At 40.4% G+C, this 25,419-nt stretch overlaps 2 protein-coding genes across 2 annotated transcripts in view; one reads left to right on the top strand and one right to left on the bottom strand.

The window, feature by feature from the left end:
* The window catches only part of CCDC102B (coiled-coil domain containing 102B), a 544,870-nt gene that overhangs the window by 423,351 nt on the left and 96,100 nt on the right, over window positions 1–25,419 (top strand). The window lies entirely within an intron of this gene.
* TMX3 (thioredoxin related transmembrane protein 3) lies at window positions 1,930–25,227 on the bottom strand. Its single transcript, XM_082235273.1, has 16 exons — window positions 25,062–25,227; window positions 23,466–23,520; window positions 20,358–20,397; window positions 19,412–19,535; window positions 19,010–19,055; window positions 18,591–18,671; window positions 17,079–17,178; window positions 16,070–16,147; window positions 13,415–13,481; window positions 12,194–12,292; window positions 11,399–11,456; window positions 10,273–10,326; window positions 8,161–8,217; window positions 6,131–6,260; window positions 5,729–5,797; window positions 1,930–3,471 (listed from the first exon to the last, which is right to left on the bottom strand). Exons 1-16 carry the CDS (start codon window positions 25,174–25,176, stop codon window positions 3,205–3,207), a joined length of 1,440 nt encoding a protein of 479 aa, XP_082091399.1. The 5' UTR covers window positions 25,177–25,227; the 3' UTR covers window positions 1,930–3,204.

The raw sequence follows: 25,419 nt of genomic DNA, 5'->3' as shown, positions 1-25,419 counted from the left end.
ATGGTTCCCAGCTTAGAGGGCTTTTAAAGAGCAATAGACAAATTCATGGAAGATAAGGCTATTACAATGGCTACCAGTCATGATGGCTAATTACCTTTAACAACAGCAGTTGTAGCTGGGGAACAACAGTGGGAGAAGGCTGCGGCCAATGTCATCTCGTGGGTTTCAAAAGTCATGTGGGAAAAAGAATGCTGGTCTGATCCCAGTTTCTTATATATCTCCTCTATTATATACTATTATATATGTCAAACTATGTGCAAATAGAGCACCAAGGAGTGAAAAGCAGTACTTTTAAATGTTTTATTACTGTAAAAAAAAAAACACACACACATTTACAGCTGATAAATTCAAGAAGGTAAAATAAAATTGGAGCGCTTCCATTCATGTTAAAATAGACACCTGACTGTGTGGAGCTCTTTACATGATCAGAAAAAATAGTCATTTTGTTTTATACCACAAGTTATTCATTCCCAACATAAAAGGGGGAATGCTCAGTTAAATCTACTTTAACTGCAATGTTATGAAGCTGAAATGAAATGGCAGTACACTTGAGTTCAGTAAACGCCAGGGAGTTTGACATTCCATATGCTGGATGGCAAACATATACCTATTTTAACTGCCACTGTCCAAACCACTCTAACTCTGCTTAAAGGTAAAGGTAAAGGTACCCCTGCCCGAACGGGCCAGTCTTGACAGACTGTGGGGTTTGTGCGCCCATCTCACATTTATTGGCCGGGGGCCAGCGCTGTCCGGGGACACTTCCGGGTCACGTGGCCAGCGTGACATCGCTGCTCTGGCGAGCCAGAGCCGCACACGGAACGCCGTTTACCTTCCCGCTGGTAAGCGGTACCTATTTATCTACTTGCACCCGGAGGTGCTTTCGAACTGCTAGGTGGGCAGGCGCTGGGACCGAACAGCGGGAGCGCACCCCGCCGCGGGGATTCGAACCGCCGACCTTTCGATCGGCAAGCCCTAGGCGTTGAGGCTTTAGCCCACAGCGCCACCCGCGTGCTTAACATCCTATAAATTGGTATAAATGCTAGGATTTTGTTGTTGTTGAAAGCATGCTCTCAAGATTCAGCACTAGAAAAACTACTATATAGCATGTAGCTGTTATTTGTATCTAAAAGAAAGCTATAAGAACACAAAATTAATAAATCGTGTGAAATAGTAAATGAATTCAGATTTCTTGTGCTGACATTCACTACTTCTGTAAACAACATATAACACCAACAAAATAGAAATGCTACCCTGGTACAGTCTAAAAACTCTTCTGTCCGTCCTAAAAATCCAGCTCATTTTATGCTTTTGACGCTTAAAACATAGGGGAGTTTTGCAGCATTGGACAAAACCTCAATTATGTGAAAAACCAACTGCGCATGACATGACAAGAGTTGAACCTTGCCTCAAACAAAATACCATTTATAACTTCTATCAGTGTTCAGAACAAACACAACCTGGTTTAAATTTAAACAAAAGCCAGAACAAAGTTTCTTTATAAAGCCAAACTGTCACAGCTAGAATATTTCTGATAAGTGTAAATTAAATCTCAGCAATTTATTCTTTGGGCAAAGAACAACTGTCGGTGAAAGTGCTAAACACTTTTCCATTTCTCATTTCTTCCTATTTTGGAAAGCATTTTTTTTTATCAAGGAGAACCCTACTTTTAAAACTCATGCATTTTCAAAACAGCTGTGTTATTATCAGCTTAATTTCCTTCTAAATAACAAAACTATGTAAATCGAATTAGTTTGCTTAGAATGTTTTAGAAAGTTGATTGGCTTTAAAGTACTACAGGGTTTCCCTATCTTCAGGAGGACAAAAAATTCTTATCTTCTAGTCTTAATTCCTTAAAACTTTTTTTATCCAAGCTTAAAATTTCTTTTTTGAGAATGTACATATGTAGCCATACATATTACACCAAACTGCTTTACCAAGACTCACAAGCTGGGAAGCTTTTATTTTTCAGTTTTCCAACTGTATGTGACACAGCCGTAGTTCTGAAAATGAGCAGCATAGGTTTGGTTGCTATGGTAATCACCATGGTATCAATACTCCAAACACCATCTTATAGCTTATCCCTTGAGATCTTCACTCTGGAGAGAGCTTAGTTGCTTTCAATGTCAAGGGACAGTATTAGAGATGACTTATGTGATTTAACAGTTAATGAAAATGTATTGCACCGACAAATACCCCCCTTTTCTAGAAGTGTTAACAGTCCTTCAGATAATTAAATTGCTCTGTCCAATCAACATGTAGTTGAGATGCCAAATGCAGGTATCACTGATAACAAGCCAATAAAGTATTTGTTTATGTGTTTTTCACTTGCAGAAGTCACAGTTGTTGCAAGATTTAACCCACCTTTAAAAATATTTTGGCATATTGAAGAAACACTTGTCATTAATCATGCAGCAGACACACAGAAAAAAATATTCCACTAATTTTGTCATGAGCAAATGAAACCTTCAGTTTGTCAAGATTAGGGGAAATTTCATCTAAAAGCAAGGTTTTTTCCTTTTAAGTTAAATACAGAAGTGATTTTTTAATAATGAGCCATATTGGACCAATATAATGCAATAGCAAATGGACCCAGTAAGCAAATACTACTTTGAAGAATATTAAAATTGCAAAAAAACAACTAAAGAGAGACTGCAATACCTGTGTTTAGCACTGCCATGAGACTTCTGTAACAGATTATCTAAAATTTACATCTTTTTATTACAAAAAATGAAATAAAATGAAGTATGTATTGCTTTTCAAAGCAATACTGACCATTTTTAAAAGCATTTATGTAATGTCCCAAAGGTATGTTTCCCCATTTACAGATTTCACTCTAGGCTGAGAACATTCCTGCAGTCCTTTTTAAATGTTTTATTTACTTTGGCCACATAGTTAAAATAATTGTTAACCAGTTCTCAGTAGCTAGAAAAGAAAGAAGAAAATCAGTAGCTAGAAAAGAAAGAACTTCAGTGTGCATCACTGTAAAATAGCTCATATATACATCCCTTAATTTGATTTCTTTTCAGCAGGATAAAGATAGTAAAGGACTCTGAAACCCAGACTTCCACTTATTCTTCATGGCCAAGCAATTGGAACACATGCATGTAAAACAAAAAGTTCATCATCTCTGAAGGTCACAGGTAAATAGATGAATTCAATAAATAAGTCTATATTTTGAAATTCTACTTTTTTTAATTAAGCAATTTAGTCTTTTTTCTTTTCAAATATAGTTTTCTGTTCTTGCTCGCCACCTGGAAATTCTAGACGGTTCTCACTGTTTTCTTCCTCTTGTTCTTCTTCAGTGCCTTCATCAGTCAGTTCCCGCCCTGTACTTTCCTTCTTAGATGCTTCCGCTTCATCTGATCTTCCATCAGAGTCAGCCATACAAATTCCGTAACACATGATGCTGATGACACCCAGTGGTAGACCAAAGAGAAAGCAGCCCAGAAGGGGGGAACTCTTGAAAACAGACTGTTGAGAAATGGTTAGCTGTTAGTGACAATTCGACAATATCTGACAAATATATCAATGCATAAGCTTTCACAGAATACGGTCCATCAGATATATGGAGTGTTTTCCTGAGCTGCAGGTATATCTACACATGGTTTTGGGGAAGGGGGTTTGTAAAGAGTAAGTGGAGATCGCTCACCTAAAGACTTTATTTTAAAGGGAGTTTATGAACCGATGAAGTTGGCGGTTGTGAAAATCTCGAAGGTCGGCATTCAGTATATCAAGTGGATAAGAAGCAGCAAATGTTACTAAAGCTACAGTGCTAAAACACTTACCTGGGGCTAAGTCCCATTGAACTCAATGGGACTTAAGCTTTTGCACAGACGTGGATAGGAGCGTGCATTTAGTAGGACTTGTCTTTCATTTAAAAGCTTCTGATATTTACAGTGTGTTAAGCTGATGTACTCTCCCCGCAAACATCTTTGATTCATCAAGTTAAGACCAAATTAACTCCATTATAATTAAAAAAATTGTCCAGTAGCACCTTAGAGACCAACAAAGATTGTTCTGGGTATAAGCTTTCGTGTGCATGCACACTTCGTCAGACCAACACAGCTACCTACCTGAAGCCATTATAATTGTTATTCTATTTTAGGGCAATTCCACAAACTAAGTTTTGTGTACATCTATGCAGTCTTTGCCCCCAAAACAGATTTTATGTCTTTATGGAAATATGTGCACAGACCTACATGTAACTTATTGTTCTTGTGTTGGCTGTTTGTGTTTCTGGCAGGCCAACAACAACATCATTCAGGTTTCCAGATGTGCTGTGAGTACAGAGAGGAGGTAGCTGAACCAGTTGACAAGTGAGTTTTAAGGGTTCTTGAAGCATCTGCTAAAGATCTGAACAAATGCTGCTTCTTTCAGCAGTAGTTGTCACATGGATTACCAGTAGTACATATTGTATATATCTACAAGTTGGATCCTCCTAACCGAGGGTCCATGTTGCGCGCAGCCCTGGGACTCCCTGCAACCGCCAGTGGTGCCACGATCTTGCCACTGGCTTTTAGCCAATCAGCGTGGTGGCCTGATTGGGAGTAGAGTATTTAAATAGAAGCACGTCGTGGGGACCTCCTCTTGCTTTGCGCTGCCGAACACTCACCACCCCTTGTTAGGTCGGGGTCAGACCTTGCTTTGGACTCCTGTTTTGGAACAGGGGCCGGGTAGGATTTTTTTCCAATGTGGCAGATTGGCAGCAGCTGCTGTGTTTTTGCCTACCTCTTAGAATCGTCACAAATTTGTAAGGTTTGGTGGTTAGGCATTGGTTTAGGGGAATGTGGGGAGGGGAGGTGTGGCCATCACCTGCCCCTCCATTTGATAGGGTATTCTGTTAAAGGAATCCGGGGGCTTGGATCTCGGCCGAAGCCTGGGGAGGAGCTAGGGCCATGGCAGGACCCCCGGGAACCCCAGAGGTGAGCACCAGTCAATAGCCATTGTTGGAGCTCCCTCTGCTGGTAGTTTACGCTTTGCAGGCTACCTGCTGGGTGGCAGGAGCCAGTTATAGTCATTAGATACCAATGCCTAAGCCAATACCAGTTACACTTGTGTACTCAATAAAGTTGTAGCCTAAATTTGCCCATTAACCTTTAAACTAAATTCTGTCTCCTTTGTGTCTTTATTTCCATGGGGGTGGGTTTCGGGGCTTGACACACAACGCCTGCAGCTGCTGGGAATAGCTATCACTGTCTTGGAAACTCATGGCAGCAGTCAACACAAGGATTATTGCTTGACTCCATGGAGAGCACTTTAAAGAGGGAAGCTGATTTTCAAAGGGTTTCTGTGACCCATCTCTCCGTCTAAGCTAGGGTTGGCGTATTCAAAAAGTGAAAATCCAGACAGAAAAGTTATTGACCTTTTTTTCAGCCAAAGTTCATGAGCTTTTTAAAGTTTTGCCAGAAATCTAAAAATAAATGTTTAAAAAGGGAAGTTTTTGAGCTATTTTTAAGGGAAATTGCCCTTAAAAGCAACTCTGCTGATATGGGCTGCCAAATGTCTGGATTCCTGATGCCAAGATGTGTGTTTCAAAAGGCAGATATATTGTAACAAACTTCTTTAAAATACAGAACCCAGCACCCAAAATCATGTGATCAAATTAGATATTGATGTTAGGATGGGTAACTTGAGGACCTTAATATGCTGGATGTTTGGCAAGTACTGTCCCTATTTTATATCTGATATACGTTTAGACATTATCTAACAGAGATGGGACATTACTTACTCCTACAGTAGACTTGGCATCATAAATTATTCTCTTGATCCGTTGAAGAATTCCATCTCCACCGTGTGCCTAAAAATTCAAGGGTAAAAACAGGCATTAGCACTAGTCAATTATATTTCAGCTTGCATCCACCTTTCTTCACCATGAAGTCTGATATATAATGTTTTTCCATTGAAGGGGGAAATTATTTTCTTGTGACATTCTTGGGGTCCCTTGCAAGGACCTGTCCCCAGGCTGTCTCTAATGTTAGTTCTTTCCAGCGACTCTTGTTTTTCAAGGAACATTGGTACTGCACATTCAAATCAGAAAACAGAAATGAAGTAAGATAGCCAACAAACTGTTAGGTCTTTGAGCAGTTCAAGAATTGGTTAAAGAGATTTTGAATAAAAGAGAAAGGCTTACTTCTGCAGTGCCTTCCAGGATCTCATTAATGAACTGAACCATATCTTCAGTACTCTCAATAGTTTTATGAGGTAGGAAATACTGTTGATTGGATGTGTTCAATACAACTATAGTGGGAATTTTCAGATCACTGAAACAGTAAAATCGAACAAGTCAGGAACTAAAAAAAGAAAAAAAGCTATCAGTTATCAGCATTCAATTTATTAATAGAGCACCTAAGAACTATAAAGCTTCTTGGCAACTTGACTTTGCAACTATCTTATCTATAGTATCTGAACAAGTGATTCAACTCATTTCTTGCAGGAAGACCAAATGAGGTGGTGGTAGTGGAGTATTTGCCACATTCCTAGGACACTGAAAAATCATACAAGGTTCAGCTTTAACCATCTTGCTTCTGACAAAGGTTTCATAGTCCACTTTCCCAATGCATAACAAAGAGGGGCGACAGCAGATACAACAAGTGAATCTGGACAAGACTACACTAAAGGTAAAGGTACCCCTAATCATTAGGTCCAGTTGTGGACGACTCTGGAGTTGTGGGGCTCATCTCGCTCTATAGACCGAGGGAGCCGGTGTTAGTCTGCAACCAGCTTCCGGGTCATGTGGCCAGCATGACTAAGCCGCTTCTGGCGAACTAGAGCACCACACAGAAACGCCATTTACCTTCCCGCCGGAAGGTACCTATTTATCTACTTGCACTTTGACGTGCTTTCGAAGACTATACTAGTAGCCAGCAAGTCATGGTATCTAGAGCAGAATGAAGACAACCTTGATAGACAGAAATCTGATTCCCCTAGACTGCCACTGTAGCTAGCTACTAACTTCTACAACATGCCCAAAAGTACCATTTGCTATAGTCTCCAGCAGCATGTCTTTTGCTAACGATATCTACAGGCTACATTTGGAATAATATTGTAATTTGTCAAGTGGACCAAGCCAAGGAGAGCTAAGCATGGTTTCTCATTATCTACAGCAGGCATATCCAACTCCCAAGAGACTGCGATCTACTCCCACTATAAAAAACTGGCAGTGATCTACCCATTGGATTGACCAGAGTTGTTGAGCTTTTGGGGGGGAGCCTTCAGCAAAGTTGTTGAGCTTTCGACTGGTTGGACATGCCTGATCTGCAGGAATGGCCTCATTTCTACTGGGAAACATAGGTATCAGACAGATGTAATCTTCGAAGCCTTAAGCTTTGGTGTAATTTGAGCCTCTATTCAGGAACAATAAGGGTTATTTCTCTGCTGAAACAATGGAACACAACCCGGAGCTGCCCTTCTGAATCCTCTCAAAGAGAGATTTGAGAGCTTTATACGCCTCTTCTAGGCCACAAAAGCTCAGCAACAATAGCTAAAATTCAAAATCCATCAAGCATGTAAAACAAAGTCGTAAGTTCCTAATATGTTTTTCTCCTTAATGGTGTGTAATCATTTCACAGTATATATAAGCCTCAATCTGTGTGTGTGTGTGTGTGTGTGTGTGTGTGTGTGTGTATTTCATGTTCAGCTCCCATTTATGTGCCTTTTCTCTCTCCATTTACTATCCCATCCTGCCATCTAGTGGAAAACGTTATATACAAACTTTAAATATCTAGGTTTTATATATAATGAAAGTGTTCTCTTTAAAAGTAAAATGGTTTTATTGCATATTGAAGGGCCATATCCAAGTGCTATTTATTTTAAACACAAATGCAAACACACACAAAACAGTACAAATCATAAAATTAGGACAAGTGTGTAACTTTGGCAGAGACAATTCATATGATAAATTTCCAGGGTTCACAGTGATTCCATGAAGGGAACATGCTGAATCCATTCTTGTGACGGCAATCACTGGGCAGAGTATCTCATCCTACACGGTGCAAAACCAATGCATGTACTGATCAACTTTCACACATCTACCAAGTTTATATGCTCTCTTTCTACAGATATTTGTAACCTGCTTACAGCAAACACAAGAATAGAGTTTCAAAATATAAACCTTGCTACACAAATAATATTAACAGCATGAAATCTCAAAAACATACTTACTCCATTAGTAAACTATTCATGTATTCATTACCATCCATATGGCCAAACTGGAAGCTCCTGTGAAGAGTCAAAATACAAATTGTTAATTAAACCTAACTTTTAAAAAATGACAGCAAGTTGCATCCATCTATATTTGGAGAACTTGGAGGCAAACTTGGAGGTTCCTCATTTGGAGGCAGCAGTTTGAATCGAAGCTGCTTCTGCCAAACAGATTTGCTGCAACTGCTGATCAGCAGTTACAGCAAGCTCCTTTGAATCCCTGCTCCCAGAGCCAATCAGCTGACCGGCAGGGAAAGTGTGTCTTTAAAGGAAGTTACTGTTACCACACTGATCAGTGGTAACAGCTACTTCACCTGAACTCTGTCAGGTGTTAAATCACCTTTTGTTATTAGGGCGGTCTCACCAACCCATGGGGAGTGGGGAAATGAGGGATCCTGATTTAAGGGATGTGTGACTTAGCATGAAGCCCACAACAAAAAGTTCTTTTATATTAACACTCCTAACACGCTTATTACTTTTCAAAGTTCTAGCGATACTCTCCTCTTAATATAGATCACACCAATTAATCACATTTTATGCTTTCCTGCATTTTTATTTCCACTATATTTTCTTGGCTAAGTGGAAAGTGTGGACAATAAACAAACAGTTCTAAAGCAGTATCTAATCCATTCATTTTAGTTACAAACCACCCTTTAGTACAACTCTTCCAAAGCAGTGTACAAGAGGTCAGGTGCTCTACTTCTATGAATTATCCACTGCTAGAATCTTGTGTATGGTAGTTACTTCAAATTATAAAAAATGGACTAATTTCAGCAACTGTATTTGTGAGGAGGATAACACAGGGTCATATCCAGTGCTGCAGCTCTGCTCACACAACACACTTTCTTCCTCCTCTCCTATGTGTGCAGATTTTGTGGATACACAGGGGGAAGAGAGGAAATGGAAGTCTCGATGTGCAAGCAGAACTCTGCTAACAGAGCACTGGATGCAACCCATAGCTAGGCAAAAGCAAGGGACTGTGTACATCTTTTATTTAAACAGTTGGATCTTATACCCTTGTGAATTATTGGATCCTAAGAACCTGGACAGGCCAAACAATATTACCAGTAGTGGCCAGGAATGTGAGAGGGCCACTCCAGTGCCTACTAGCACAACCCCTTGCCCCTCCCCACAACTAACAACAGAATTAAAAATTAAGAACCGAATATGGAGTTCCCAAAAATAGAATAATTCTGCACATTTCCTTTTTCTTGGTAAAGAATTTAACTGTCCCAGCAGAAAATGTAAATGTTGAATGCACTGTCTTAGATAAAAAGGTGATAGTTGTTTAGATTGCTTCTGAATTCCCCTAAACCACTCTAACGCTTCATCATTTTTGCACAAGTAATTTACAACCTCCAGAAGAGCTGCCCTTAGTTGAACAAAACCCATGGGTAGCAACATTGTTGTACAGCTTTGCTATCTCCTGTACCTTGGTCCCTTTGGGCCAGGAAACTATTCTCAGAAAAGTAGTGCCAGGATAAACATCTAGCTACAGCCATTTAGGATCTGGCTGTCTGTTCATATATCTGAAAGCTTAAAAAAGGCAAAAGTATCTTGCTCTGCATGAGCTAATATTTGTATTTTCAAGTGGCTAATAATTGCAGCTTAAATTGATGTCAATATGGTAAACCGATCTGCACACATATTAGAGATCTAATAAAACAAAAGAGCTTTTCCATCTCAGTATTACTTATTTCTCATTACAGTTATTTGTGAATGTATACTTTTTCAATGAAGAACCTAGTTTCTATTCTATCTTGACATCAGAAGGTACTCCGCCAGACAGCAAATGTGTGACATACATGTGTTAGGGTATTTTAAAAGTCTTTTTTAAAAGAAAATGCAGCACACACACTTTTTCAAAACGTATGCAATCCCTAAAGCTTAGTTTCTTCTACTTTTCTCCTAAATGTGGACAATTTGTGTATATAGTCTTAAGATTACCTAGCTATTATGAATGGATTTCTTGTTAACTGTCACACTCAAAACTACTAGAATTTGTAGTACTTATTCAACCCACTTAACACACGATTAGGAACAATTAACAAGTGATTAAATATATGCATGTACCTATGAAAGTGGTCTCTATAATTTTTTGCAACATCCTGCATAATAGACTTCAACCTGTAAAAAGAAACATTTCACAGTATTTCCACAAATATAAACAGAATCTGTTCAGTAATGGTATTGTACAGCATTGCTGTACATTCAGCAATGAAACACAATGAGCCATGGAGATAAGAAGGGAGTACCTAAGCATAAAACCTGTTTATGAAGGCCAAGGGACGGTTTGGCCATTACATCTAGACTGCTCCATGGCTCCTGACTTGCAAGAAATCCAGATTCTACTCAGTTTTCTGCCACTACATACTATATGAGTACAGTTGTACCTTGGTTGTTGAATGCCTTGGTACTCATCCGTTTTGGCTTCCAAACGCCACAAACCTGGAAGTTTTCTGGTTTGCGAACGTTCTTTGGAAGCCGAACATCCAACGCAGCTTACGCAGCTCCCGATTGAGTGCAGGAAGCTCCTGCAGCCAATCGGAAGCCATGCCTTGGTTTTCAAACATTTTTGGAAGTTGAATGGACTTCCGGAACGGATTCCGTTTGACAACCAAGGTATGACTGTATTTGTCTGTGCCCTTCAATACAGAAGCTTCCTATGTATGACATACAGCTCAATCTTATCTGATTAAAAGGGTAATAAAAGGGCAGCTGAATGAATGGACAACAATAGCAAGTGAAATGATGTCAGCTAGAGACTGAAGCGGCAATGGATGGAGCAGTGGAGATGCATCTTGGACATAGCTTGTAATGGGATAGGAAACCAGCTTTTTTTTAAAAAAAATGAGATTGTATTAAATTAATTTGGTTTCATTTGTAATAATTTGGAAAATCAATTAAAAAATTGGCAGAAAAAGAAAAGGGAAACCTGATCCCATGAATGGTGACTTCACCGGGACTTAATTCCTAGTAACTGTACATAGGACCATGCCCTTTTCCTTTTATTAATAATATCTGAATAAACCTATGGCTTGTTTTTGATGTGCAGCTTCCTTTTATATTAGTTTTTAAACAACGTAGTCCAACAACAGACAAGTTAGGGATTGGAGCAGGGTTCATGCAGTATGATGTTCAAGAGGTGTCATTTTCTAAATGGTTTGTTATGTTTTATCACGTATACACACCAACATACCTAATATGTTCAACAGAAGTGTTTTTATCATCAATAATTGCAATAGCCACAAGTTTTCCTAAAAAGCAAAAGACATAGAACTAAATTTAGCATATGTCTACAGAAAGATGCTTCTTATTTAAGTAACCTCCCATCCACAAAGAAAACAGAACAGCTATTTTGTAACCATATATATATATAAGCATTGCCATATGCTCCAGAAATGGGAAATGCTACTGAAAATAAAGCACTACTCATCCCCAACCACAAAGCACTTTCTCAAATGGAAAGGTCTTATAGATACACAAGCTACAACATACCTTGATGGAAGGCATGGAGCAGAATAGAGAATTTAAGCTGGAAAGTCCATCACTACTATTAAACTTTCTTCTGAAGTTATTCTGTGTGTGTCCTACACAATGCCTATCACCTATAATAATTCATTGTTCAAGTAGGTTACTGTTACAGGAGAACTGTCCCATTTCAAAATATGTGGGGATTACAAGACTGAAATTTGCTGCCCACAAAAAGATATCATGTCTGGGAGAGGAGTTCTAGCCTAGATTTAGCTTTCCATGGGAAGGGAGTTTTGAAGAGTGCTGATTACTAGCATTAGAAGTGGTGTGAATGTTTGGCATCATTCAAGCAGGATCTGAAGAAGGGACATGAATCAGTGGAAAATCCATAATCCATAAAATCCTTTGATGTTTCCCAGGCATAATACAACATAAAGCAGCTTTTAAAAATTGCAGCTGACTTTACATACAAAAGTGTTAACGTAGCGTACAATTAAGTTCTGAAGGAAGGTCATCTTACCTGTGTCTCCAAGTTCATACAGAGTAAATCCATCAACATTAAGATACCCCTGAAATCTCTCCTTGCTTATCCAGGATGACAAATCACCATCTTCATATTCTTTAAAAAGAAAAAGAAAAAACAGTGAAAGAAAAAATAAAATGCTCATGCCTTCTTCTAACACTATCATATATACCAGGCATGTCCAACTCCCAAGAGACTGTGATCTTCTCCCAGTATAAAAAACTGGCAGTGATCTACCTATTGCCATTGGAGGGAGGAGGAGCATGGGAGTGGGGATGGGGGTGGATTGCCCAGAGTTGTTGAGCTTCTTTTAGGAGGGAAGTGCCCAGAGTTGTTGAGCTTTTTGGGAGGAGGATTGCACAGACTGCGATCTACTGGTTGGACATACTAAGAGCATATTGTTTCTCCAAGTGTCAATCTACTGTTTGGATTCAAAATTGCTCAGAGTGGAACTCAAAAATGGATTATTCTGTAGACGAAAGGCAATTTTAGCCAATTGTCCCACTCAATGGCAGCCCCCCTTATAATCTGCTGCAGAGGATTAAGGTACTCTTCAGGGCAGGTGGTGCAGCTAAGTGACAACTACCCAAATAGCCCTCCCTCTCTTCTGTCACTGTGAGTTTCAGTAAGCAGAGATGCAGCCTCTACTGGATCTGACTCATTTCCATAAATGGAAGGAGCCCTTCCATTCATGGAAGAGTAGGTCTGAATCCAAACCCACATGTAACCAAAGTGGCAACATCCAGCAAGAAGAAAGAAGTGTCAGCAGACTTTGGGGAATTTCAAATTTTGTAGAACTACCAGACCAACAACAACTTCAGGTAAAAATATTAATGGGAAGGAACCCCAGAACTGCTATAGAATCCCAAGTCAACTGGAAAAGAAAACCTGGGGAGGGAATTAAAATATACACCAGGCCTAACAAAACTCCGTGTGCACAACTGAAACTTACAGAGTGCCTGTTTATAATTAATAAATACGAGGAACAACCTACTTTGAAGCACATGACACAGATGCAAGTCACAGTTTGAGCCAGCATGGCACTGCTTTTACATCTCTAAATTATCAAAGACTGTGCACAATCAACACACATTTTGATATTTTTGAGACGTATGTAACAGCATCTAGACTGAGACGTATTAGGGCTAGAATCCTTAAAATGCAGGGGGAGGAATCCAATACATGTTACTGACATATTACTCTTGATCTATAACTTACCATCATACACAAAATAAGTTCCATCTTTGAAAACTATAACAGCTGGCATCTCAGGGAGTGTCACATACTGAAAGATAAAAAAGATAAAGCAAACACTTTAATGGCACAAAGAAACTTTCAGGTTACATTTATATTTCCCAATTTTTTATTGATTCTACTTTTCAGTTATAGACCATGAAGTGGCTTATAAATATTCATAAAACACGAAGTCACTGAATAAAAACAAACAGTGTGAAGGTATAAAAAAAAGAAAAGCACCATGGCGTCTCCTGCCTAAAGATGCCTATATCACCACCCTCTTTAATGTCTCTCTTTCAACAGGTGAAGATTTTAATTTTAAATTAGCATTGGCTTGTTAGGCTGACGTCACATCAAAATATATTACGATGACCTGTAAGTTAAAAAGTTACATCTGTTGGTTTCTTTGACTGGTTTATGGGTTCTATTTGCTTTCTCAGTCTGTTATTTGGGCTCATTATATTTTTCATTTGTATTGCTGTCAGCTCCCTTGGGTGCTATATGCAGAAAGGCAGGATATAAATTGTAAGTCATACATAAAATTAAGAGTAAGCATCACAACCTAATACACTGACCTCTGATGCAGATATTCTTCCCAATCTCTTTCCCCCAGTTGGATGACATAAAAGATAGGCAACATTTTTGAAGGAGAAAACTGACAATACCAAAAAATTAACTGTGTGCAGAAATGTTCTATTAAGAAAGGAGGTTGGATATGAGGAAATTTTATTTTTGTACAGTGGTACCTCTGGTTATGTACTTAATTTGTTCCGGAGGTCCGTTCTTAACCTGAAACTGTTCTTAACCTGAAGCACCACTTTAGCTAATGGGAACGCCTGCCGCCGCGGCGCAATTTCTGTTCTCATCCTGAAGCAAAGTTCTTAACCCGAGGTACTATTTCTGGGTTAGCGGAGTCTGTAACCTGAAGTGGATGTAACCTGAAGCAGATGTAACCTGAGGTACCACTGTACTTTTATAGCTCAAGTTATTCAACAAATCAGAAATTTAGCTTTGATTTTCCAGTTTAGTATCTGTAGCGATTAAAAGGTTTGTGTATTACATAACGAAGCTAGCTGGTGAATAAATGTTAAGATTTTTGTTTGCTATATCATAGATATGTAAGGTGTTCTTGACACTTTCAGAAAAATTCTAGTGTAAAAGCATGGTGTACTTTTCCTATTAAAAATGTTTTTTAAAGGGATTTTGGCCTTAGTTCTTTTATTCTCTAGATAACTTAAAATTCTATTGTCCCTATTTTTTGCAGTTTCAAACCCTGAGGATAGTAAAAAAATTAGCACAAAGTGGGACAAACTGGAAGCCAGCAGAGACAATAGATGATGCCTTGTGTACATTAAAAATAGCCTCATTGCTTTTTGTGCACCAAGCCCTAAAGGCATACTAGTGACTCTCTTTCACACACACACACGAAATAATGCAACTATGCTGCCAAAGAATAAAAATGCAAGGAATGTCTTTTGAACTTGACCTTGAACCTTACCACCACCACCACTGTGGTCATCTTCATGAGAGGATCTAACTCTTATACGACATCTGTCATCCAAAACAATGACAGCACAATGGGGAAAATCACATTTAAAAAAATCTTTGTATAGTATTAATGTGGGCTGGTAAAGTATTTACATTTCCTCCCCAAATATAACTAGTATAGGGCACATCTTTTAAACTTCTTTTTGCATGACAATGCAAACTAGGATCAGAGAGATCTAACTATCTTAAGTGCACTACAGCATAGATTTGTGAATGAGCAACACTAACTGTAAAGGAACATTGGGTCTCTCTCTCTCTCTCTCTCTCTATATATATATATATATACATATACACACACAGAGAGAGAGAATGATACAAAATCTTATTGAGAAGACTTAGGACCAGTTTCCACTAACCAGGTGTGCTAGCGAAAGTCACTGCAAAGGCTTTCACTAGAGCAATGAGGCTTTCGCCCCTACACTCCTGATCCCCAAATCCACTTGGGTGTGTCAGGAGAACCCACAGAACAGCATGCAGGAGGAGGAGAAGGGAGACTGTTCTGTCTGGCAAGGCATGATGTTAAATTCCAGCCTTACCATTGCAACCTCCAATAATTTAAGTAAACGTTACTTTCCTCTACAAATCACTTTCATCACCCATGGTCTCCCATTAAGTGATTGAAGGTGTTCTGTTTCCATTTTCCCTTGTCAAGTAGAACATGACAGAATTATACTCCCAACACCTTTCACACAAAGAAAAATCAGAACCGGAATCAGCCCCGTCCCCCTTTTCAAAGACCTCAAGGAAAGACAGACCTAAACAGAACATGTGCGACTAAACTGTGTGCCCAATAAGAGTCTCTTCTTAAATTTAGATGGTGCTGATTCCACAGCTAATGGAGCTGAAATTTAACAGTGCCTTGCCTTATCAGCTGTGGTTACTTCACAAAGCCGTAACTGGACATGCTGCATTGTGACACCTAAATGGCTCATTTCTGATTGTGGAGAAAGACTTAAAATGACAACTCTTACTTGCATTCATGTAAAGCATACCAAAACAAAACATGAAATCACCCCACCACCACCACCTCAAACATTTTAAACGGTAATCTAACAGTGTTTATTTACATACATTCTTGAATAAATTTACCTCAGGTAGTATCTCTTCTGAGGCAGAAAAAAAGTAGGTATAAACAATTAGTTCGGAAGCAACTTCTATGTATTTTTCCTGTGGAAAAACAAATAGACATTTTAAAACAGTTTCTCGATCTTCATAACAAACATAGCAAAACAAAAATACAATGTTTCACTGCTAAATGTTGGTTCCTCATTCACCAAAGCAGGGGCAAGGAACCTTTTTGGGTTGAGAGCTGCATGCTGGTGTTGGGGCCTGAAGTCATAGAGGAACAGCCTTTCCTCTCTCTCACCCATCCTTCCTTCCCAGGAGGCTGCCGGAGAAGGGACAGATCACTCTTAGCATATGGCTACTGATCACTTGCAGAGGAAATTTTTTAATTTCTCATCTCTCCATTTATTCTAGCTTCCTCTTCCTTTCCCCTCATGTTTCTCTTCCTCTCTGCTTCCCACAGCCCCCAACAAAACTAATCTGAAAGCAACATCAAGACCTTAGGCTTCAAGTTCCTGACCCTGGCCTTAAGTACTTGTGACTGTGTCTCAACATAGACATACTATGTCAATGTATCTTTCTACTGCCAGCTGATCCTCATGATGTCATGCGACAGAGAAGTAGCACTCTTATTCGTCCATTCCCTCCCACACCATTCCTCCAATTTGCAGGGTAGGTTATGGTATGAAATCCCAGAGGCACAATCCACAGGCCCATTTTTGTACTTCCAGGAGATTAACAACTCAGTTTCTAGGAATCTTCTTCTTCAAGGGAATAACACTGATTTCTCTCATCATAGCATCATTAAATCCAACTCTACAATTCTATGAATCTAAATATATATACCTCACTGCACTGAATATATATATTTATTTATTTATGGTCCCAAAGCTGCAACTTTAAGTACCCTTGCAGATTTGGTAAAATTACTTACGGTTGAGATGCCAGCTACCAGAACAATCTTAGGAAGCATGCATTAAAATGTAATACTCTTTTGGAATCAGTAAACAAAAATTTAAATGAAGTTTCAAACCTTCAATGGAGATTCTCCACCAATGTAAAGAAAAAATACACGATGCCTCTTTTGCACATGTTCAAACATCTGCTGGCTAGGGAGGGGTCGAATAATAGGCCTGAAGAATAAAATAAAGAAAACAGATAAATGGGAGCAAGAAAAGCAGCTTCCAATTGCTGTCCCTGAGTACCAATGAGAACTCAATACAGGAATGCTGAATCACAACAGTTTGTCTTCTCTTGTAAATATTTCAACACTTACACATATTGCTATATGCGGACATTGGGGTGGGGGGTAGGAAATCAACTACAATGTGCTAACCTCATGTACTGGCATTATCCACCAAAAACCTTTATTTTCATTTTTTAAAAGGATGCACTTTCAAGTATCAGATGATAGCACTAAGAAATTATCTAAGTGTTTAGAATCTGAGAACACATGAAAATCATTAGTGAACTTTTGCCTTGACCAAGCCAAATAAAGACGCATTTAAAAAAAAAATGAGGGAAGGGAAATCCTGCTAGCATTTTTCATCTAGCATCTAATAATTATTAGGAAATGTTACATCATCCTATCCTAGCTTTCCAGTTCAGCAACTGTGTTCTATAGTTGCATCATTACTGGAGTCAATATAGAAACATTTTAAAGACTTAATTAAGAACTGTAGTGGTAATTTCATCATGTTGTTAGATGTATTTTCTCCCAGTGTTTCCTACTATGATAGCTATGTTTTTCAAGATGTTGTAAGACTTCTAGGAATTGAACACAGGCATTTGTTAAAGAAATAGCTGCTAAAGTCTAAATAGTTCCATACAGACATCACAATAAGGTGAAATAAGGTGGCTAAATTTTATCTTAACATCTCGTGACAACTATAGGTTACTACATACTAATGCACAGAAGAGATGTCTGGAAAAAGTGCTGTTATTAACTGACAGTTAATCAACAACTGTAGCTTAATTTTTCTATCTCACAAATTTTCTGGAACAACAACAAAGATCTCCACCCTCCTTCTGACAGAATAAGAAGGAACTGACCTTGGAATGACAAGCACATATATTAATAACTTATTAAACAAGCGGCTTTGGGTGACAAATCTTTTCATGTAATCATACTGCCTGTCAAGACCAGGATATTCATGGGCTGAGCTATGTGAACAGTTTGTAAGACTGAAATCTAAAGGCTTTGTAAATAAAACTAAAGGACGGTTTAGAGAGGCATGGGGGTGGTGGAATATGATACCTGCAACAGATTCAAGGGCTCATGTATGCATGCTAGATTAAACACATTACTTGGTTGGATTTTAGAAGTCAAGATGTCACTTCATAGAATCACTCTTTCTATATACATATATTTATGTATTATGAAACAGAATTATGAGCTACCTCAGAATACTGTAATCAATTGTCAGTTATGACATTAAGCCACTTTGCTTGTATAGTGCACCATGGGCTAAGTCACCCACATTCTACTGTTGGCACATACTCTCCACTCCACATGCCATACAAAACTGAAGCTATAAATACTCACCCTGCTACTCTGTTTGCAAACTCAACAATATCATCTTTGGTCCTGGGTCCTCTATAGTTGTATGCCAAATCACCCTTTAACCTACGTAAAATAATAGTCAACATCTTGGATGAATATTTCAAGTGCTGCAATACTTTTAGCACATACAGTTAACTGGAAAAAGTTCAATCCAGGGCTCACATTTTATGAACACACAGTAGCAACGTATTTCAAAAGCCTTACTGCAGTGGGAGGGCCAGCTAAGTAGCAATGATGTTCCTCACAACATCAGTTAGCTTTTAGGTGAATCAGGAGTGGGGAACAAAGAAGAAACTTAAATAATGGTCCAATACATCAGAATGGAACACTTTGCACAAGAGACACTAATGATACTACAAAGCACTAAAGTTTTAATATACAAGACACAAAATTCTACTTACAGTTTAATTGTTGGATAGCCTCGAACTCCAAATTCAGAGGCAATGCCTACAAACAAACAGTAGTATAACCAAGCATTTAAAAGGGCATTTTTAATTAATACAATTACAATATTCAAAAACATATTACTGGCATTTCTTGTAGTGGCAAACAAACAGCAGCAGACATTTTTATAACATACAAACTGTTGCATATATAATCCTATTTCTATAGGAACAGGCTGTCAGATGATGTGCATCCTTCCATGAAAGAATAGAGGTCAAGAGGCCATGCCAATTTCCCCACTGAGCTTTGTACCAACACTGAATTTGCTTATCTGTGTTCGGTTAACTTACTGGCTTTCACGTTACTTTCAAAGAGTAAAAATTCTAACACAGATCAGAAGACCTTACTAGAGCACTTACTAGAATAAGAAGTTGCATCCATCTTCCCAACTTTGACTGGTGAACCAGTGCTTCCCATCTCTTTACCAACTTCATTCCACACCGGTTCCAACTTCTTGCAATGGCCACACCATGGTGCATAAAACTGAGAACACGCAAAAAACAACAACAACAAAAACACATAGCCAGTGAAGTCTTTGGAGAAACTATTAAACATGTACTTGTATATGAAACCACCCATGGGGACAGATGGAAACTACCACATTTCTCAAATGTGCACAAAATTTGTCTATTTAGCAGTACATTTTGAGTTTGCTCATCATTATACTTCTACAACAAAATTAATTCTTCCAGTACCTGCTTGGATAATAGAATATCAGTTCAGTTACAGGGCATTTATTCTGAAAATTAAAAACTATACAAAAATTATACTTATTGAAAAAATAAATAAAAGCGAACAAAAATTTCATGTATCTATGTCTTTAAAATGCTGCAGATTAACAGTGCTGTCCAGGTAATACTTCAATGTGCAGTAGTGTAGCATATTGTTCACTACAATTTTTTATATATGACACAACACACACGCAAAGCAAAATTGCATGCGATCAACTTGAAACAAAGCAATTTTTGGATTATCATACCATTACAAAGAGTTTATCTGCCCATCAACATAATTAACATTTGCACTCCAGATTTTTCAACAATGGAATCTTTTTTATTAGGGCCACACAGCAACGAGTACCTACATTAAACCCTCATGTATTATGAGAATCCACTCCTGATAAGTATAATTCATTGTATTGTATTGTATTGTATTGTATTGTATTGTATTTATAACTTGTTTTTTTCTTCCGTAGAGATTAAGATAAGCATGAATGTAGAAGCTTTTTTCAAACAAAGATAATTTTTTTTTAATAGTTTTGTGGTGTGGGGTTTGTTTGTTTTGCTTTTTTGCTGTTATACTCACATCTATAAGCCAAATGTCATCTTTACGGTTCTCTTTAAACCTAAGAAATAAGCGTAACTGATTAAATAAGCTTGACAAGTATTATACATTTTATTAAAATAATGCAAAAGCAAGAGAAGAGCTTGTTTTTACTACCGAAGACTCCTTTATACCTTGCTGTTAACGGCATATACAGTGGTAAAGGTAAAGGTACCCCTGCCCGTAAGGGCCAGTCGTGACCGACTCTGGGGTTGCGCACCCATCTCGCTTAAGAGGCCAGGGGCCAGCGCTGTCCGGAGACACTTCCGGGTGATGTGGCCAGCGTGACGAAGCTGCTCTGGCGAGCCTGCACCAGCGCAGCACAGGCAAACGCCGTTTACCTTCCCGCTATAAAGCGGTACCTATTTATCTACTTGCACTTAAGAGTGCTTTCAAACTGCTAGGTGGGCAGGAGCTGGGACCGAACGACGGGAGCTCACCCCACCGCGGGGATTCGAACCACCGACCATACGATCGGCAAGTCCTAGGCGCTGAGGTTTTACCCACAGCGCCACCCGCATCCCAATATACAGTGGTACCTCTGATTAAGTACTTAATTCGTTTCGGAGGTCTGTTCTTAACCTGAAACTGTTCTTAACCTGAAGCACCACTTTAGCTAATGGGGCCTCCTGCTGCTGCCGTGCTGCTGGAGCACGATTTCTGTTCTCATCCTGAAGCAAAGTTCTTAACCTGAAGCACTATTTCTGGGTTAGCGGAGTCTGTAACCTGAAGCGTATGTAACCCGAGGTACCACTGTAAACCATTCCCATCCTTCATGATGATAACCATTATCGTGTGGACTAGCAATACATCACAAATATTGAAGACCACACTAAAAATGTTTTTACCTATGCACTTAAGCAATACAAAAAATTATGCTTATTATTAGTAGTAATAGTAGCAACCACCACCAAAATTAATAGGTCTTAAATAATTTGTAAGAGGCTTAAAAAGCTTAAATGGGTTAACATGTTCCAGGCATATGATATTTCTGAGCATGCGATTAAGGTCAACTAATTATTTGCCAACACAAATTACAGATTAGTTATCTGATATCTATAAAGGTAAACAACCGATACATCACTATTTTGTTGGCATAGTCTATATATACAGTTCACAACATTTACTTTGTCTATTGTGTTACTTTACAGTCCATTTCTTACATTTCTAAAGTGTTTTAATAAGTAAAAGTGCAGCATGCAATCTGCAAGATATTTGCAATATAAATCAAGCTTAAAATTACAACTGTAAGAACAAGTCAAATGTATTTCAGTTGGGTCTTCATTACTGTAAGAGCAAACAAATACAATGTGATGCAGAAGCAAAAAAAAAGCTAACCCTGTTCTAGGCTGCATCAATAGAAGTATGGTGTCGAGTTCAAGGGAAGTAATAGTACCACTCTATTCTGCCTTAGTCAGACGACACTTTGAATACTGTGTCCAATTCTGGGCACCACAATTTAAGAAGGATGTTGACAAGCTGGAACATGTGCAGAGGAGGGCAACTAAGCTGATCAAGGTCTGGAAGGTAAGTTTTATGAGTGCTTGAAGGAGCTGGGTATGTTTAGCCTGGAAAAGAGGAGACTGAGAGGAGATATGCTAGCCATCATCAAATATATGAAGGGATGTCACATGGAGAAGGGACCTGCTCTGGTGAGAAGAACCAATGGCTTCAAGTTGCAAGAAAGGAGATTCTGACTAAATATTTAGAAAAACATTCTGACAGTAAGAGCTGTTCAGCAGTGGAACAGACTCCCACGAGAGGTGGTGGACTCTTCTTCCTTGGAGGTTTTTAAACAGAGGTTGGATGGCAATCTGTATGGATGCTTTAGCTGAGATTCCTGCATTGCGGGGGGTTGGACTAGATGATCCTTGGGGTCCCTTTCAACTCTAAGTTTCTATGATTCTGTATTTAAATTACAGACAAACTAGACAAGATAAGGGCACTAGTATCCTGTGTGCCCACGCCCACACTCACCCCTTTGTAAAAGCAGTTGCAAGCAACAAATACTATAACATGCAGTATTTGTCGTACATGCGGTCAGCAGTTGGGGTGGCAATTTTTAAAGGGAAAATGGGAAAAAGAAAAGCTATAAATCCCATTCCCCTGCTTCACAGTCCTGATCTGAAATGCTTATGTGTTTTGGGGAGTGGGGGTGGTGGCTATTGGTTTGTGTTTGTTTTTGTTTGATTATGTATTTGGTGTTCTCATTTTTTATTTTTATGTTGTGAACTTCAGATGTAGGACAGTTAAATAAATTAATAATAATAATAATAATAATAATAATAATAATAATAATAATAATAGAGGGAGCATGGCTATTTAGGTGCCTGTAACTCAAACCCAGACAGAGAAACAGTTTTGATGAAGCCAGTATCTGAGCCCAGACTGTTCTGCAAGCCTGAAAGTTGGGTCAGCAGCTTAACTAAGTGTCTAAGAGATGAGATATTTCTGATGAGCTTTATTGGCACCAAGCAGCTGGTGGAGGTAAGTTGCTGAAAGGGCAATACCAATCCAATTTGAAATTCACATTGTGTGCACTTTTCTGACAGTTTGTTGCTGTGTCATTGGAGATTGCAACATGCTTCACAGCTGCTAGCAAAGTGATTTTTTTAAAATAGTGGATGTAGGGCTAACCCACTCTAGAGGCAAAGCGAGGAAACAGCATTGGGTGGCAGGATCCACAAGGGCAGTCAGGTGCCAGGAAGCATTGCTTGCATCTGATTTGTGTTTAGTTTTCTCCTCTTAAATGTCAGCAATGTGGATAAAAAATTATGTATGGAATCCCACACTAAACAAGTGAATTTCTGCTTGCACAAAGGGACTTTGCTTCCCTGCTCCTCTCTGTAGCCCACCCCCACTACAACCCCATTTCTTTTTGAATTCATTATAGGTTCTTATTTTTCTTTTGTGTTTCCTACCACAGAGAAGGTCCATATGTGAATGACAAGGTGATTGACTTTTATGCATTTGGACTCTGCAACATACTCATGTGTAAGAAGAGCATGCTGCATGAAGTGACCTGCCAATGAATACCAGAAAAACAGATGTCTAAAGCCATCATCTACAATAAAAACACTGCATACTTACGAGTCATCTAAGTCTTCCACGAAAGATGCATCAACTACCAAAATAAATGCAGCAACTACCAAAAAGAAAAAGTATATCTTGGTCTCACATATGCATACTAATGTCTGTTCATATCTTATCTAGCCCACCTCCACAACACCCCTAAGTCTCACTTCTCTCCAGTTCTAATGGACCCCAAACCATGTTCCACCTGTTTTAATGTTTCAGGATATTTGATGATCACTTGGCCATTGTCCTCTACCTGCTCGCTCACTGTCTCCTTGAGAAGCCAAGAGGAAAAGGCACAAATAGGATCAGGGGTGCCGACTTATAAAAAATATTGGGGGGGGGGCCATACCGGGGTCCATATTGGCGGCAGGATGGCAGTGGTGCTTTTGCACGCAAGAACCGGCCTGCCCTCCCCAGGCTTCGCGCCGGGAGGCGGCCACCCCCTCCTACCAACATCACCTTAGCCGAACCCAGAAAAAAGCCCCGCTCCGGCGGCAGAAACTCCCGTCCCCTCCATTCTCCCCTCACCCCGGTCCCTCGCCAGCGACGAATACGCCGTTCCTCGGCCCCGCGGCTCCATTCCTTTCTAAAGTCCCGCCGCTGGGGGTCTTCCTCTGACTGACCAACCTGCCCCCCCCTTCTCAGGAGCTCCCGGTCACTTTGGGAGGCGTTCGCTGGAGTCCCCTGCACGGTTTTTGGCAAGGTGCCTAATAATTTTCTTAAATTATTGGGGGGTGGAGCCCCCCCAAACGAATTTTTGAGGGGGCTCGGGCCCCCTCAGGCCCCATGGAGTTGGCACCTATGAATAGGATGCATATACAGGCAAGAACAACTCTGCTTGCTTGTTCACCCCCCCCTCCTTCTCTCCGAGTGGCACAGTACTGCTAACTCTTCCCCCTCTTGCACATCCTCCCCTTCCTCTTTACAGTGAAGAAATAAAGCCAGAGTCCTCAACGCTACGTCCCATCCCCCCCTGGCCAAGAAACAAAAGTCAGCAAGCAAGAGGAGGCCTTGCTGGATCAGCTGTTGCCATTCCCAGCCCACCTGTTCTTTATGGGCAGGCCTGCTGGCTCCATCCTCCTTGCCATCCCACCCAGAGAGAGGTAGATTAAAAAAAAACAACAGGCGGGCAGAGGCACAGCTGCTTCTCGCCCTCACCTACAAAAAACAGAGATGGGGAAGAAGCTGGAGAGAGTGGCAGCTGCCCATTGTCACCTCCCTCCCCCCCCCCACTTGCTTCTATGGCCAAGCAGGCAGCAGGTGCCCCTCTGTGGGTCCCAATGGGTGGGGCGTCGTTTCCTCAGACTCCTCCCTTGGCCAAGAAGAGGCCCAGACCTTTGCCAAAACTGCAGCAGGTGGCCAGCGCGGGGTCCCCCAAAAGGCGCCCCGCCCCCATTTGCGCCTGTGAACGGCCTCGCCTTCCCCTTCACGCAGCAGCAGCAGCCCACCCTCGCAGCCATTTCCCTTCCCAGGCAGGCAGGGGAAGCCTCGGCCCTTAAGCAACCCCTTCCATTCATACCCACCCGCCCCCTGGCCGCCCCCAGAGCAGCTTCCGACCCTCTCCCGCTCCCGCCATATGCTTCCCACTCCCTCCTCCGTGGCGACTACCTGCCGCCCACAGGAGTGGGCTCCTCCGCTGCTCTCTCCTCCTCCCTTCTGCCATACTGACAGGAGCTGGTGGACCCAAGCGAAGCGGCGGCCGGAAGGGGAAGCGGAGCCACATCCCCGCCGCCCGGCCCCACGGAGCATGCGCCCGGCGGCTCCGGCTCCAGCGGTTGCCTCCGCTGTTTGGAAGCGGGAGGGGCGGTTGCTAAGCGACGCTCCACCATCTCCGGCTTCGGGGCTTCTGGTTGCCGGCAAGGCCTCGGCGCGCCTGAGAGGAGGAGGAGGAGGAGGGAGGCGAGGGAGACCCCCGCGGCGGGGGGAGCCACTCGGTCCGGGGCAGGTTCTGGGCCATGCGGGTTGA

This window comes from Podarcis vaucheri, assembly GCF_965113315.1.
Source record: "Podarcis vaucheri genome assembly, chromosome: 8".
NCBI classification, from domain to species: Eukaryota; Metazoa; Chordata; class Lepidosauria; order Squamata; family Lacertidae; genus Podarcis; species Podarcis vaucheri.
The sequence above is the reverse complement of the archived record's forward strand: the minus strand, read 5'-3'. Positions and strand labels throughout refer to the sequence as shown.

Excerpts from the sequence above, each read along its gene's own strand:
- TMX3 (XM_082235273.1), bottom strand. The coding sequence starts at position 25,176 with ATGTGGCTCCGCTTCCCCTTCCGGCCGCCGCTTCGCTTGGGTCCACCA. Across the intron at positions 16,148-17,078 it reads GTGGAGAATCTCCATTGAAG|GAAAAATACATAGAAGTTGC; the intron begins GTTTGAAACTTC and ends GTTTTTCCACAG. Across the intron at positions 6,261-8,160 it reads ATGAATAGTTTACTAATGGA|TGATCTGAAAATTCCCACTA; the intron begins GTAAGTATGTTT and ends TTACTGTTTCAG.